General features: G+C 37.9%; 1 protein-coding gene across 1 annotated transcript in view; it reads right to left on the bottom strand.

Moving 5' to 3' along the window:
- Positions 1-353: 353 nt before the first annotated feature.
- The window catches only part of TTC9 (tetratricopeptide repeat domain 9), a 59,077-nt gene continuing 46,196 nt past the window's right edge, over positions 354-13,234 (bottom strand). Inside the window, exon 3 of the mRNA XM_069092077.1 lies at positions 354-1,207. Coding sequence (XP_068948178.1) covers positions 1,128-1,207 — 80 coding nt within the window. The 3' untranslated portion in view covers positions 354-1,127. The remainder of the gene's footprint in view (positions 1,208-13,234) is intronic.

Here is a 13,234-nt window from a genome sequence, read left to right as displayed (position 1 = left end):
TCTTTCCACCCAACCTTGACTAGGTTATACTTAAGTTAAGGGAAAAATGCAAGCTTCTTGAGGGCAAGGACTTTTTTATTTTGTCTCTGTGTCCCCAGCACCTAAAACAGTCCTAGAACATAGTAGGTGCTTTATATAAATGCTTGTTGGATTGGAGTACACATGCTGGGGGTAGACACCTCCGCAGAGGACACACAGTACAGAGTACAAGCAACTCCACAGGGCGCTAAGCCAATGGTCAGCTGCTCTGAAGGTCATCTAATGCTATTTGAGTACCTCCTTGACTTGGTATGTGGGCTAAGGGACAGGAAAAATAGTAAGGGAGGGGCTATTTCAAAAAGAAATGACAGGGATTACCACCTATTAATTTATTTTTATTTGTACTTAACTAGTCCAGAGTTTTATCCCCTGATTTATACAAAGTTTTTTTTTTTCAGCTTTTGCATCACTGTCCCCCTTCCCTCACCCTTGCCCTTGTCCTAACCTGCTCTTTTCTGCCATCAAAGTTACTATGTGGGAATGGGATGTAAGTTCACTGAGAAGGCATTTAGTGGGGGCTTCAGTGGCAGATGAGCTGGTAACAGAGTCCTAGAACCCCAAAGGGAGATTTGGGGCACATAGAATGCAACCGAAGCCAAGAATGAGAGTGTGGGAGGGGGACAGAAATCGATATAAATCTACATCCCTCTAGGAGGGGATTTCTGTGCCCTTCCTCCAGATGTGTCTGTGAGGGTTGGGGAGGAATGGCTTAGTCTATCAGGGAGGCAATTAGAAGGGACAAGCTTACAGACTCAAGGTTGCCTTTAAGATGAATTGCCATGGTCCTAGCAGTGGAAACCATCAGCTAAGCCTTTTCCAACTCTGACACAAATCTCTTCTTCAGGCTTCTTCTCATCAAGGGAGCAGGGCTTTGACCACTTTCTGGCAACTGACCAGGTTCTAAGCTGGCTTCTCTTGCTCTCTCTCTTTCTCTTCAAAATGGGAGTCGACAAAGAGTTAAGGGGGCTTTTGAAGGAAGGTGGGAGAGGTGCAGGAAAGGGACCAAATCCAGGAAGGGGAAATCCATCTGCTGGGCCCCTGGAAGCACAGTGTCCACCATGGGTCCATATCTGACGTAAGTTTCCTGGTTACAGGGCTTCTTTCTCTCTCTGGGAACATCTGCTGAGTTTCATCTCTGTCAGTTGGATATACCGTATCACATTGGTATCTGCAGGAAAAGGAAAGACGCATGTGAGGTAATACTAGATAAAGGAACATTGTTGGACTTTTCCCAGGCCCAAACAAACTGGGTCTATACAAAGTGGACAGACTAGAACCAACCAGTTCAGCTGATCCAATACTTTCCACTGATTAGTCTGTGACCATCTGGCTAATGTTTTGTGAAGGGAGCCAGAAGGTTTTTTCTGAACTGGGGCCTGGTGTACTTGGCTGTAGACCTAGGTGAAGAGGGAGAGGGAGAGAGGGAGAGAGGGAGAGAGAGAGAGAGAGAGAGAGAGAGAGAGAGAGAGAGAGAGAGAGAGAGAGAGAGAGAGAGAGAGAGAGAGAGAGAGAGAGAGAGAGAGAGAACACAGTTCCTCTCCACAATTGTTGGTCAATGCGCCTGTAAGGAACAGAAGGAAAGGTGAGGAATGAAGGTGAGGGGCACAGAACTTCCATCTCTAGCATCATTTTATCCTTATAAACAGGACTGGTCTGACAAATTCCATGAAGCAGGCTGGACAGATTCCTACAATGCCAGACCACTGGCAGAGTTTCCTATAGACAGCTGGCAAGACATCCCACTGGGTAATGGAAGGAACTAGGACACATTCAAATACACCCTTTACTTGCAGACTATCAACTATGGCCAGCATGACAGAATAAGTACAGAAGGTACACAACAAATATACTGAGGGTCCAGCACTGTGTTAGTAGCATAGGGGGTCTCTGTCCTCAGGGAGGTTATGGTCTGGCTAGAAAAGAAGGTACAGATAAATGAAACCATCAAATTATGCAAAACAATATGTGATTCTGTTGGTAAAGTTGTGAATTAATTGATGCAAGCATTTTAGAAAACAATTTGGAATTACATACTATTGTTAGGCATATATGACAAGGAATGGTGTGAATATGTATGTATACACACACGTATGTGCATATATTATATGTACATACACACACAAGAGAGAGCACAAGAGCAAGAGAGAGAGAGAGAGAGGCAGGCAGCTAGGGGGTATAGTGGATAGAGTTCTCAGCCTTTAGTAAGGAAGATGAGTCTTCCTGGGTTCAAATCTAGCCTCAGACACTTACTAGCTATGTGATACTGGGCAAATCACTTAACTACGGTTTCTTTGCCAAAAAACCTCCAAAATGGGGTTATGAAGAATTAGATATGACTAAAAATTGTATGTGTGTATGTGTGTGTGTGTATACAATACAATTTTTAGTATTTTAGTATATATATTTATATATGTCATTTAGTATATATATGGAGAGAGATGTATATGTGTATGTATATGTGTGTATGTATCTATGCACGTGTGTGTGTATATACACACACACACACACACACACATATATATATATATATATATATATATATATATATATATATATCTTCATTTCCTTTGAATGTCTAGCTCATGAGTTAATGCATCGGTTCTCAAAGTATGTTCCATAGATTCTTGGGAGTCCCTGTGACCCTTTCAGTGGGTCCTGAAGAGATTTAATACATTTGTGACTATGCCTGGGAGAGAATATTTTAAAATTTATGTTGATATCTTTTCTTTTATCACCTACATTTCTCAATACATTTACCCCCTCCTCTTCACAGAGAATCCTTCCTTATAAGCAAGAAAAAAAGGAAGAGGGGAAAAATTTAGCAAAACATCAATATACTGGTCAAATCTGATACGTATTCTACATGAATAGTACTGTCATACACATACAGATAAGACACACAAACACAACAGTATTTATAGCAATGTTTTCGCAGCAGCAAAGAACTGGAAACAAGGTATCCCAAAATCACAGACTTTGAGAGTTGGCCTGGCTTTCAACAGCTGTCTGGTCCAGCACAAACCCTAAAGAAATTCCCACTATCACATACCTCACAACTACTCACTTGGCCTCTTTTGACTCTGCTTCTGACTTTCCTGACCTTAGCACCACAGCTTAGCTGCAGTCTCATTCTGGGACCTCCCTCAGTACTGGGGGCCTTCTTGTCCTGTAATATCCATTCACCCCTGAGACCTTCTCGCCCTAGAACATTCCTCAGCCGTGTTACCCCCCTTTTCTCATCATTAAATTCCTACCAGGGTCTCCATTTTAGGGAGAGGCCCAGGGCAGCCAACCTTCATTTCCTTCTTGGCTCCGATTCTGACTTTCTGGATTCCCAGACAAATGCTCTTGTGGATAGGTACCCATCTACCCTACCTCTTTTCAACTCCCTTTAATGTGTTGTCTTTCCCAGTTGAAATGCAAGTTCCTTGAGGGCAGGGGTTATCTTTTAACTTGTATTTTTATCACAGTGCTTGGCCCATAGTAAGTCCTTAATAAATGGTGGTTGCCTTGTAGACCTCCAAGGAGACAGAGGTAGCTAGCCCATTTAATTTTGGATGTCTCTGTGAGGAATTTTATCTATACTTTTGTCATTTCTGTTTGTTGCTCCTGACTCTTCTTTCTGGAGATAAGCAGAATAAGCCTGTGCCCTCTGTCACATAACAGCTCTTTTCTAATTCAAACCCCAGAACAGCTTGCATGAAATGTTTCATCAAAACTGCTTTAAGCTTGAGTCCACCTAAGGGCCAAGGGGCACATGGGGCAAGTATGGCTCACAGTGTAGGGGGAGCAGGGGTGGGGAAGTAACGTTTATGCTTTTGTTCTTGTGATATCTTCCCAATAAATACCTATGGAAAAGCTGAAAATTAGATAGGCATATATATGTGCATATAAACTTACATTACTGTACCTGTCGAGCTATCTTGCTACACAGGAAAGGAAGGGTAGGGAAAACATACCTTCCACATGCACCAGGTCCAATATGCCCAATTCTTTTAATTAGTCCTCATAAGGTAGTGCAGTCGTTACAGCACCAGCCTTGGAGTCAGGAGAACTTGAGTTCAAATCTAGCCTCAAACACTTACTAGCTATGTGACCCTGAGCAAGTCACTTAAACCTGCTTGCCTCAGTTTCCTCATCTGTAAAATGAGATAGAAAAGGAAATGGCAAAGTACTCTAGTATCTTTGTCAAGAAAACTCCAAATGAGGGACTCAGATATAACTGAAATGACTCACTAGCAAATTCAAACTGATATGACTCACTCAACAAAAATTCTTATGTGATAAGGATTAAGTCCCTTTACCATCTTGATTGCACTTATGTGCACTCCAACTTAGCAATGCCCTCATTACTCTGTGGAGTCCAGAAATGAAATGCCATGCCCTAGGTGTGGTCTTACTAGGACAGGGTACAAAGGGATGACTATCTCTTTATTCCTAGAAGCCATGTCTCTCTAAACATAGGCCAAGATCACATTGAGTTTGCAGTCCACTAAATCCCTCAAATCTTTTCCAGACAAATTTCTGTCTAACTATGCCTTCCCCATCTTGGGCTTCTTAAATGGATTTTTTTTGCATCCAAGTATAAGACTACACTTATTTCCAATGAATTCTTCTTATTAGATTCAATTCAAAAACCTATTGATGGGATTTTTTTTTGAGATCCTTACTGTTATCCAATATTCCAGTTATCCCTCTCAACTTCGTGATGGCTTTGATAAGCATGCCATCTCTGTACCTTTATCCAAGGCACTGATAAAAATGTTAAAAACAACACAGGGTCCAACACAAAACTCACTGGAGATCAACTGCTCTGCTGACGTTAAACTACCTACTATGTTCCAGGCACTGTGCTAAGTAATTTACAAGTATGATCTCATTTGTTCCTCACAACAACCCTGAGAGGTGGGTGCTATTATTATCACTCCCATTTTAATGACTGAGAAAGCTGAGGCAAACATCGGTTAAGGGATCTGCCCGGGGTCACACAATGTCAGAGGCTGGATTTGAACTCGATTCTTCCTGACTCCAGGTCCAGTGTTCTATCTATTGCACCATCTATATACCTCAAGGGAAACTTTATTTTTTTCTGTCTCTTTTTTTCTTTGTTACAAGGGATGAATGTCTGGGAAGATGAGAGGGAATTACATTGGGAAATGTAGGTGATGAAGAAATGAAAGCTATCAATACAGATTTTAAAATATTCTTCCCCAAGTATGAAGGGTACTGACTAGATCTCATTATTTTCTATATTGTTCTTCAATATTCAGGTCATGTATCTTTTTTTTTTTGAGTTTATTTGCTGTATATGGAATAAAGAAAACCTAATTTGTGCTCAAATGCTTTTCTTCCCCAGAAGCATTTGCCAAATAGGGAGCTTATCCCCAAACGGTTTATGTTCTCAGGTTTACTGAAGAAAAAGTTGTTGAGTTTGTTTTTATTCTTGTCTACCTAGACTGTACTACTGATCTACTTTTATAATTTTTAACCAGTACCAAACAATTTTGCTATTATTGGTCATAATATACTTTAAGGTCTGGTAGTACTTTTTATTCTTCCCTCTTTAAAAAGAATTATTCACTTTCAGTTTCTCAGCCTCTGTTCTACCAAATTAATTTTGTGTTCATTTTGTCTAGTTTTAAAAGTACACTCTTGGGTAGTTTATGTGATCTATCATTGAATTTGCAATTAATTTAGATAGTATCATAAATTTTATTATATTGGTGTAGCTATGGACAGTTAATGTAGCTCCAATTATTTATATCATTCTTTATTTCTTTAAAGAGTGTATGCTTTCATAGATTGATTCCAAGATATTGTGTGAATTTTTTTAGTTATCTTGAGTGGGGCTTTTCTATTATTTCCTCCTGAGGATTTTGTTATTGCTATATGGAAATGCTGATAGTTTTGTGGATTTTTTTTGTATACTTATATAAATGTAGCTATTGAAGCTATTGATTTTTTCAGCCAGCTTCACTGCCAATTCTCTAGGGTTTTCTAAACAAGACATCATGTTATCTGCAAATAGAGCTATAATTTTTTCTCTTCTTCATCAATATTTCTGCTTCTTAATTTATTTTTCTTGTTTTCTTTCTATTGTTAGGATTTCTAAAATGCTATTAAAGAATAATGGGAAAAGGCAGCATTCTTGCTTTATTTCTATATTTATTAGAAAAATTTTTAGTGTTTTCCTGTTACAAATAACTCTGTTGTAATTTTATATACATATGTTTGCATAATATTTTAAATGGTCCTTCTATGCTATACTTTTTAGGATTTTTAGTAAAAATGAATGTTGTAGAGATAGTTAGGTGGACAGAGTAGCTAGAGCACTGAGGCCAGAGAGAGGAAGATGTGATTCAAATCTGACCTCAGATACTTCCTGGCAGTGTGACCCTGGGCAAATCACTTGACATCTGTTTACCTCAGTTTCCTCCACTATAAAATGATGATAATAACAGCACCTACTTTGCAGGGTTGTTGTGAGAATCAAGTAAGATAATATTTTTAAAGCACATGGCACGATTCCTAGCTAATAGTTGGCACTATATAAATCCCAATTCTCTTCCCCTTTTATGAAAGGCCTGTCTTCATCTATTGATAAAATCATTTTTTGGGAGGATGGTTTTGTTTTTATTGTGATTAATTATATTGATTGTTTCTTAATATTGAACCATCACTGGTATAAACTTGTTATAACAAATACTTTCTTCCCCCTTTGGCTATATTGCTGTATATGATTTTATTTAAAATTTTTATTTCAATATCCATTAGGCAACCTGGCATACTGGATATAGAACTGGCCTTAAAGTCAGGGAGATTTGGGTTCAAGTCCTGTCTCTGGCTGTGTGACCTTGGACAATTCTTTTAATCTTTCATTTTTCCCAGGCTACTCACTAACACTATCAAGTTGAAGATAAGAAGCTGATCCTGCATTGCTTACTTGGAGCTATGTACAACAATTAATTAGTGAGACTGGACTAAAGCTTTCTTTTTTTGCTTCATCCTTCCTAGGTTTAGGTATGAGAACTATATTAAAAATGTAAAGTGTTTTCCTCCTCAATTTTGGGAAATAATTTGGATAGCGTAGATATTAATTACTCTTTGTTATAACTTGCCTCTAAATTCATCTGGACTAGGATTTTAATAATTTTTTTTCTTCTAGGTTCTTTGTGTCTTGTTCAATATCACTTTTTTGGATTGGGTTACATAAGATCCACATTTCATGTTCTGTTAATTTTGGCATTTTATACTTCTGTAGGTAATCCTCCATTTCTTTTAAATTCTGTTAGGCCAATATATAATTGTGAGTAGTAAGTTTTGATCATGATTTTGTTTATTTTTTTAATTTCTTCTCTGTTGTGATTTCACTATGCTGTTTTTGACTTGGGTAATTTGTTTTTCTTCTTTCTTTTAAAAACCAGGTTAGCAAAAGGTTTATTAATTCTGTTAGCCTTCAAAAAACCAGGTTTTAGCTTTGCTTATCATTTTTACAGTCTTTTTGTTTACTGTGTACTTACTCTAATTTTCAAGATTTTCTCTCCTGTGCTTATTTTGGATTTTTTATTGTTGATTTTCTAATGTAAACAAATCAAAATTTATTTTAATTGATATATTCTTTTTCTTTATACCTCTTCCTGCCCCACTCCCAGCAAAAACCCATCGGTTTTGCTTTAATTACACACTCAGTTCATTAATTCTCTTTTTTTCTATTTTTAATTTATATTTTCAGAGAAATAATTATTTCCTCTAAGGCCTGTTGTTGTGATCTATCATTGGTCTCTTGGAGATTTTGGTATGTTGTCTAATTGCTTTCATTCTCTTTCAAAATTATTAATTTTTTGTGTTTTGTTCTTTGGCTTAATCATTATGTATGATGTCATTATTAAGCTTCCATTTTGGTCTACATTTGTTTTCTCCAATGTATTCCAAAAGTCTCAGCATAGTTTTAAGCTTTTGTAGCTTAAGTTGATACAAATGTGATAAATACTATATCAATATAGTGAAATTTAAGATTACCTACACTAATTTACAAATTTAATGATAGACCAATTCAGTTTGCAAGAGGGTACTTTATAAAGCCAGACAAAAATGAAGTTATAAAAAGCTTAAAACTGTACTAGGAACTTTTGGGATACCCTGTATTTCACTGCATTATAGTACATAAAATATGCATTTAGTATTTATGTTTCTTTTACATTTATTTATAATTTCTTCGCCCTGGCATTCTTTAATTTAATTAATTAATAATTTAATTAACTTATGCCAAAAGATGGCATAAGTTTTTCGACTATAACCTCTCTAAAAGTCTGTTTTTCCATTTTTGTTTATCTTTCTGTTAGATTATTATAGCTCCAAGGAAAAACACTAAAAATCTCTTACAATTATTATGTTATTGCCTACGGCTTTTTCAAATTCAGTTAACTTTCTTTATGAATTTGATGTAATACCATTTGATGCACATATATTTAGTACTAATATTGTTTACTTTTCTGTGGTTCTTTTAAACATAATGTAGTTCTCTATTTCTCTTGGCATTTGGCACTATGAATTTTTATTTCTATGTTTTCTGATGTGATTTGCAACTCTTGGGTTTTTGGAATCACATAATGCATAGAAAATTTTGTTCCAGTCTCTTAATTTTATTTTGAATGTTTATTTTGATGTGAATTTCTTGTATACAGAAGAGTGTTGGATTTTGTTTTCTTATCCATTTTGCCACTCTCATTTTATTGGAACAATCTATTCACATTTAGGTTTATGATTATTAGGCTTATGTTTTTCTACAATTACTTTTTGTGTACTGGTTTTATCTCTTTTAAATTCAGTACTTGACCTCATGAGCAGTGTTGCTTATATTACCTTGAAGCTATTCTACCCTACAGGTCCTCCCCCAGTTTTCAATTACTTGGGGTAGCCCAAGTTCCTAGAATTTACTTAAACTGATAACTTTGTTAACTTTATTTTTATTTACTTCTCATATTTTATGTTTTTCTTCTCTTCACCCAATTAAATATGAGGTGGAAAATGAAATCTTTTCTTTTTTTCCCTTCCACTTATCTCCAATCTCTTATCTAAGTAGAATCCTTTTACATTTTTGTACAAAAGAAAGTACAGAAGGACATTCTTTTAAGAAGTGCTCCTTTGGGGCGGCCAGGTAGCACAGTGAGTAAGAGCACCGGCTCCAGTGTCGGGATGACCTGGGGATCGAATCCTGGACTCAGACACTTAGCACCCACAGACAACACTTAGCACCCACCCAGAAACACCTGGCCATGTAACCTTGAGCAAGTTACTTAACCTCAATTGCTTAGGGGCGGCCAGGTGGCTCAGCGAGTAAGAGCACCGGCTCCAGTGTCGGGATGACCTGGGGATCAAATCTGGGCTTAGATACTCAGCACCACACCCAGAAATAAGTGGCCGTGTAACCTTGAGCAAGTTACTTAACCCCAATTGCTTTAAAAAAAAAAAGGTGCTCCTTTGTTTTGTCCTTATTTCCTTTCCCTTCTTGTCTAATCTGAATTTTGTCACTCTATTCTTTCTATATTCTGTGTTGATAATGAGCATAGACTTTCTGAATCATAAAATTTTAGCTCTCTCATAACTTATTTCTATTTTATTTCATTCATATATCTTACCCCATTCTTCCTGTTTTTGGTCACACTTCACTCTTTGAATGATCAGTTCTTTAAGGAGGCAGTGTCCAATAAAAGTGGTGATATTTGTTGAGATTCACTCTCTACCTCAAAACATGAGGTCCTTGCCATTAGATGATCGACATCAACTTATCTCTCCTAAAGCCCTGATTATCTCACATCTGCTTCTATGTTTCCCTTTACCAATCTTGGAACTGGTTGCCAGCTGGAATTCAAAAGTCCCTTCTCCTGGGGTTGGGGATGCAGTCCTGCACAACCTTTTATGATAGAAGGTTGTTTTGCAATTTGCAAATTCCTCTAAGATGAAGCATTATAAGGTTCCTTTCCCTTCTCCGCTTTACTCATGAAAAGCCTCCTCACTCTACAACAAGCCCTGCCCTCTTCTTGGAGGACTAGTGGGATCTTTGTATTGAGAGAGTGAGAGAGAAGTTGTCTGAGAAGAAGCTGAGGCAGAGATGGGGGCCCATGCACTCAATGCCACAAAGGAATGCCACTGAAAGGAAAAAATAATGCCAGAGATCTTGAACAGCAACCAGCCAGTCAAGGCCAGGGGAAGCATGAGCTCTGCTGACTTCCCATTCATTTCACTCTAAATTATACTAAATATAGTTAATTCATCCTAAACTGAGCTCTTGATGTCATCTAGGTTCAGAGTCTATTTTCTATGCCTTGAATACCAGGATTAGAGTACTTCCAGGGGGGCTGCTTCTTTATTTTGTGAGGCAAAATTCAGATGGACACAGCTTTGCCGACTGAAGCAATGACTGTGGGGAGCTAAGTGGGATTTCTAGTCTATGAGGAAGCACAGTTTGGGCTTGCCAAGTAATTAGTAGCTGTTTTATATGCTTATTACGACTGTTCTATTTTCATACTCTGGTTATTATTTAATGTTTACTTACTTAGTGATTCTTTGCTAAGAGGAAATGCCACTTACAGTAACCAGATATGCTTGTCTGTTCCTGCATGAAGCCCATTCCATTATGCCATGGTCACATGACTAATGCCAAATTAAGTAAACCAGCTCAAATGGTGGGATGGTTTCCCATGGATGGATGGATGGAATGACAAGGGTGGAGAAGATGACAGTTACAAGTTAAATTTGATTGGCTAGACTCACTTATTCACAGATCCCTTGATAAACTGGCACCATGTTTATTGAGTGAAGTGAGAGTCTGGCTAATTGGTAACCATAAAAAACATCACCCTTACTGGACATTTCTACTCCAGCTGGGCATAGGATAAGCATGGGTAAATGGCTATGGATGCCACCTGGCAGTTAAATTAAAAAATCTTCAGGAGTCCCCTATCATCTAACAAATATAATTCAATCTTCTTTGCCTAGCATTCATGGCCCTTCTCAATTTGGTGCTACCTTAATTTTCTAGCTTCATGTCTTATTACAGAAGTACCCAGGTGATGCAGTGGGTAGAGATGGCGGCCTGGGATCAGGAAAACCTGAATTGAAATGTAGCTACAGATACTTTAGTAGCTGTGTGACACTGATAAGTCACTAGCCTCTTCCTGTCTCAGTTCACTCATCAATAAAATGGGAATAATAATAACACCTATCCCCCAGGATTTTTGTGAGAATCAAATGAGATAATATTTGTAGAGAGCTTTTTCAATCTTAAAGCACTACGTAAAGGCTAACCATCATCATCATCATCATCCTCTTCTCCACATACTCCAGCCCAATTAAAATACAATGCATTTAAAAAAGGGGGGAGCAGCTAGATGGCACAGTGAATAGAGCATTGGCCCTAGAGTAAGGAGGAACTAAGTTCAAATCCAGTCTCAGACACTTAACACTTACTAGTTGTGTGACCTTGGGCAAGTCACTTAACTGCAATTGCTCTGCTTTCCACCCTCAAAAAAGACAAAAAAATACAATAAATTTCCTTCACTCTGTGCCTTCTTGCCCATACTAGTCTCAATGCAGTTCCCGCCTTTGCCTACTGAATTCCTATTCATCCTTTAAAGTCTAATTCAAATGCTACCTCCTTCACAAAACTTTGAGTGATACTTTTCATCTTTAATGACCTTTTCCCTCTAATCTCACAAGCATTTTGTCTCATGATTATATATTGTACTTATCACATATACTTTATGATAGAATGAGGTGATACATGTTAAATGGTTCATAAACCTTAAAGCTTTATAAATGTTAACTATTATTATTGCTGTTGTTTCATCATTTCTCCCAATTTAGACTAAAAACTCCATGAGAGCAAGGAACATATCTCATCTAGTAATAATAATCACAATAACAACACTGATGATGATGATTTTGAGCATTTATTTTGTTCCTATTGTGTGCCAGACACTGTGATCAGCGCTTTACAAACATTATTTCATTTTATCCTCAGAACTACCCCGGAGGGTAGATGCTATTATCATTCTCATTTTACAAATGGGGAAATTGAAGCAAACTGAGTTCGTCTTTTTGACTTGCCCAGTATTGCACAGCTCGTAAGTGTCTGAGGCCACATTTGAACTCAGGTTTTGCTCAGATCTAAACTTTGATGTCCCCTAGCATTGAACACAGTGCAACTCCACACACAGCAATTACCAAATAAATGCTTGCTGAATTAAATTCAATTGTCCAGCACTTGATGCCTCCTACCCTTGTCAACAGGACAAGGGATTGCAGAGATCCCCTTTTTCAAGTACAGCATTCATTCTAACAAAAGTTATATAAAGTTCTTGTGTCTCCTGACATTTGTTTTTCATGCTGGAGAAGGGAGGAGGCGAGCAATGCAGCTGGCCTGCCCTTGCTCCTGACCCCTGACCTCTCTTTGGCAGATGTTTGCAGAGTCCATTTCTATGAGATGAGGGGGTTGGACTATCGCTCTCCTAGGTCTCTTCCAGTTATGACGTTCAATGGCTCCATTAGGCACCCCTTCCAGAACAGAGGGAGCCTTTGTGAAGGAATTCCTGCATGCCCTTTATAAAAGTGCTCCCTCAGAACCACAGCTGGGCTCTGATGACGTATTCCTGGGGCATAAGTAAGACTGAGATGGCCAGCAGTGGATGGCATAAGACCACACTGAAGTAGGCAAGGCCTACATAAAGACAACTGAGGCACTTGGAGATTTCATCAAGCTGATGATTTTTTTTAATACCTTTAACTTATTTCTAACTTTCTTTCCTGTGGAAAAGAAAAGTTGTTTGTATACACAGGAACTTTCTACCAGACCCCATGACAAAACACATTTTGTGCTTTATTAACTGAAAGGAGGGCTGTCTTTTGACTTGGATTTTTTTTCTTTTTTAATTAATTTATTTACTTTTAGTTTACAACATTCAGTTCCACAATCTCTAGAGTTTCAAATTTTCTCCACTTCCTTCTTCTCCCCTTTCCCCCCCATGGTGGCATGCAATCAAATATAGGATCTACAATCACCTTCACATTAAACATTAGTCAAGTTGTAAAGAAGGATTATAACCAATGGAGTGAACAATGAGAAAAAAGAAACAGAACAAAACAAAGACAGAGAGAGAGAGAGAGAGAGAGAGAGAGAGAGAGAGAGAGAGAGAGA

This window comes from Petaurus breviceps, unplaced genomic scaffold (genome assembly GCF_028583685.1).
Source record: "Petaurus breviceps papuanus isolate PSGF00001 unplaced genomic scaffold, PetGlider_PUasm1.0 189, whole genome shotgun sequence".
Taxonomy (NCBI): Eukaryota; Metazoa; Chordata; class Mammalia; order Diprotodontia; family Petauridae; genus Petaurus; species Petaurus breviceps.
This window is presented reverse-complemented; position numbering and strand designations above follow the sequence as displayed.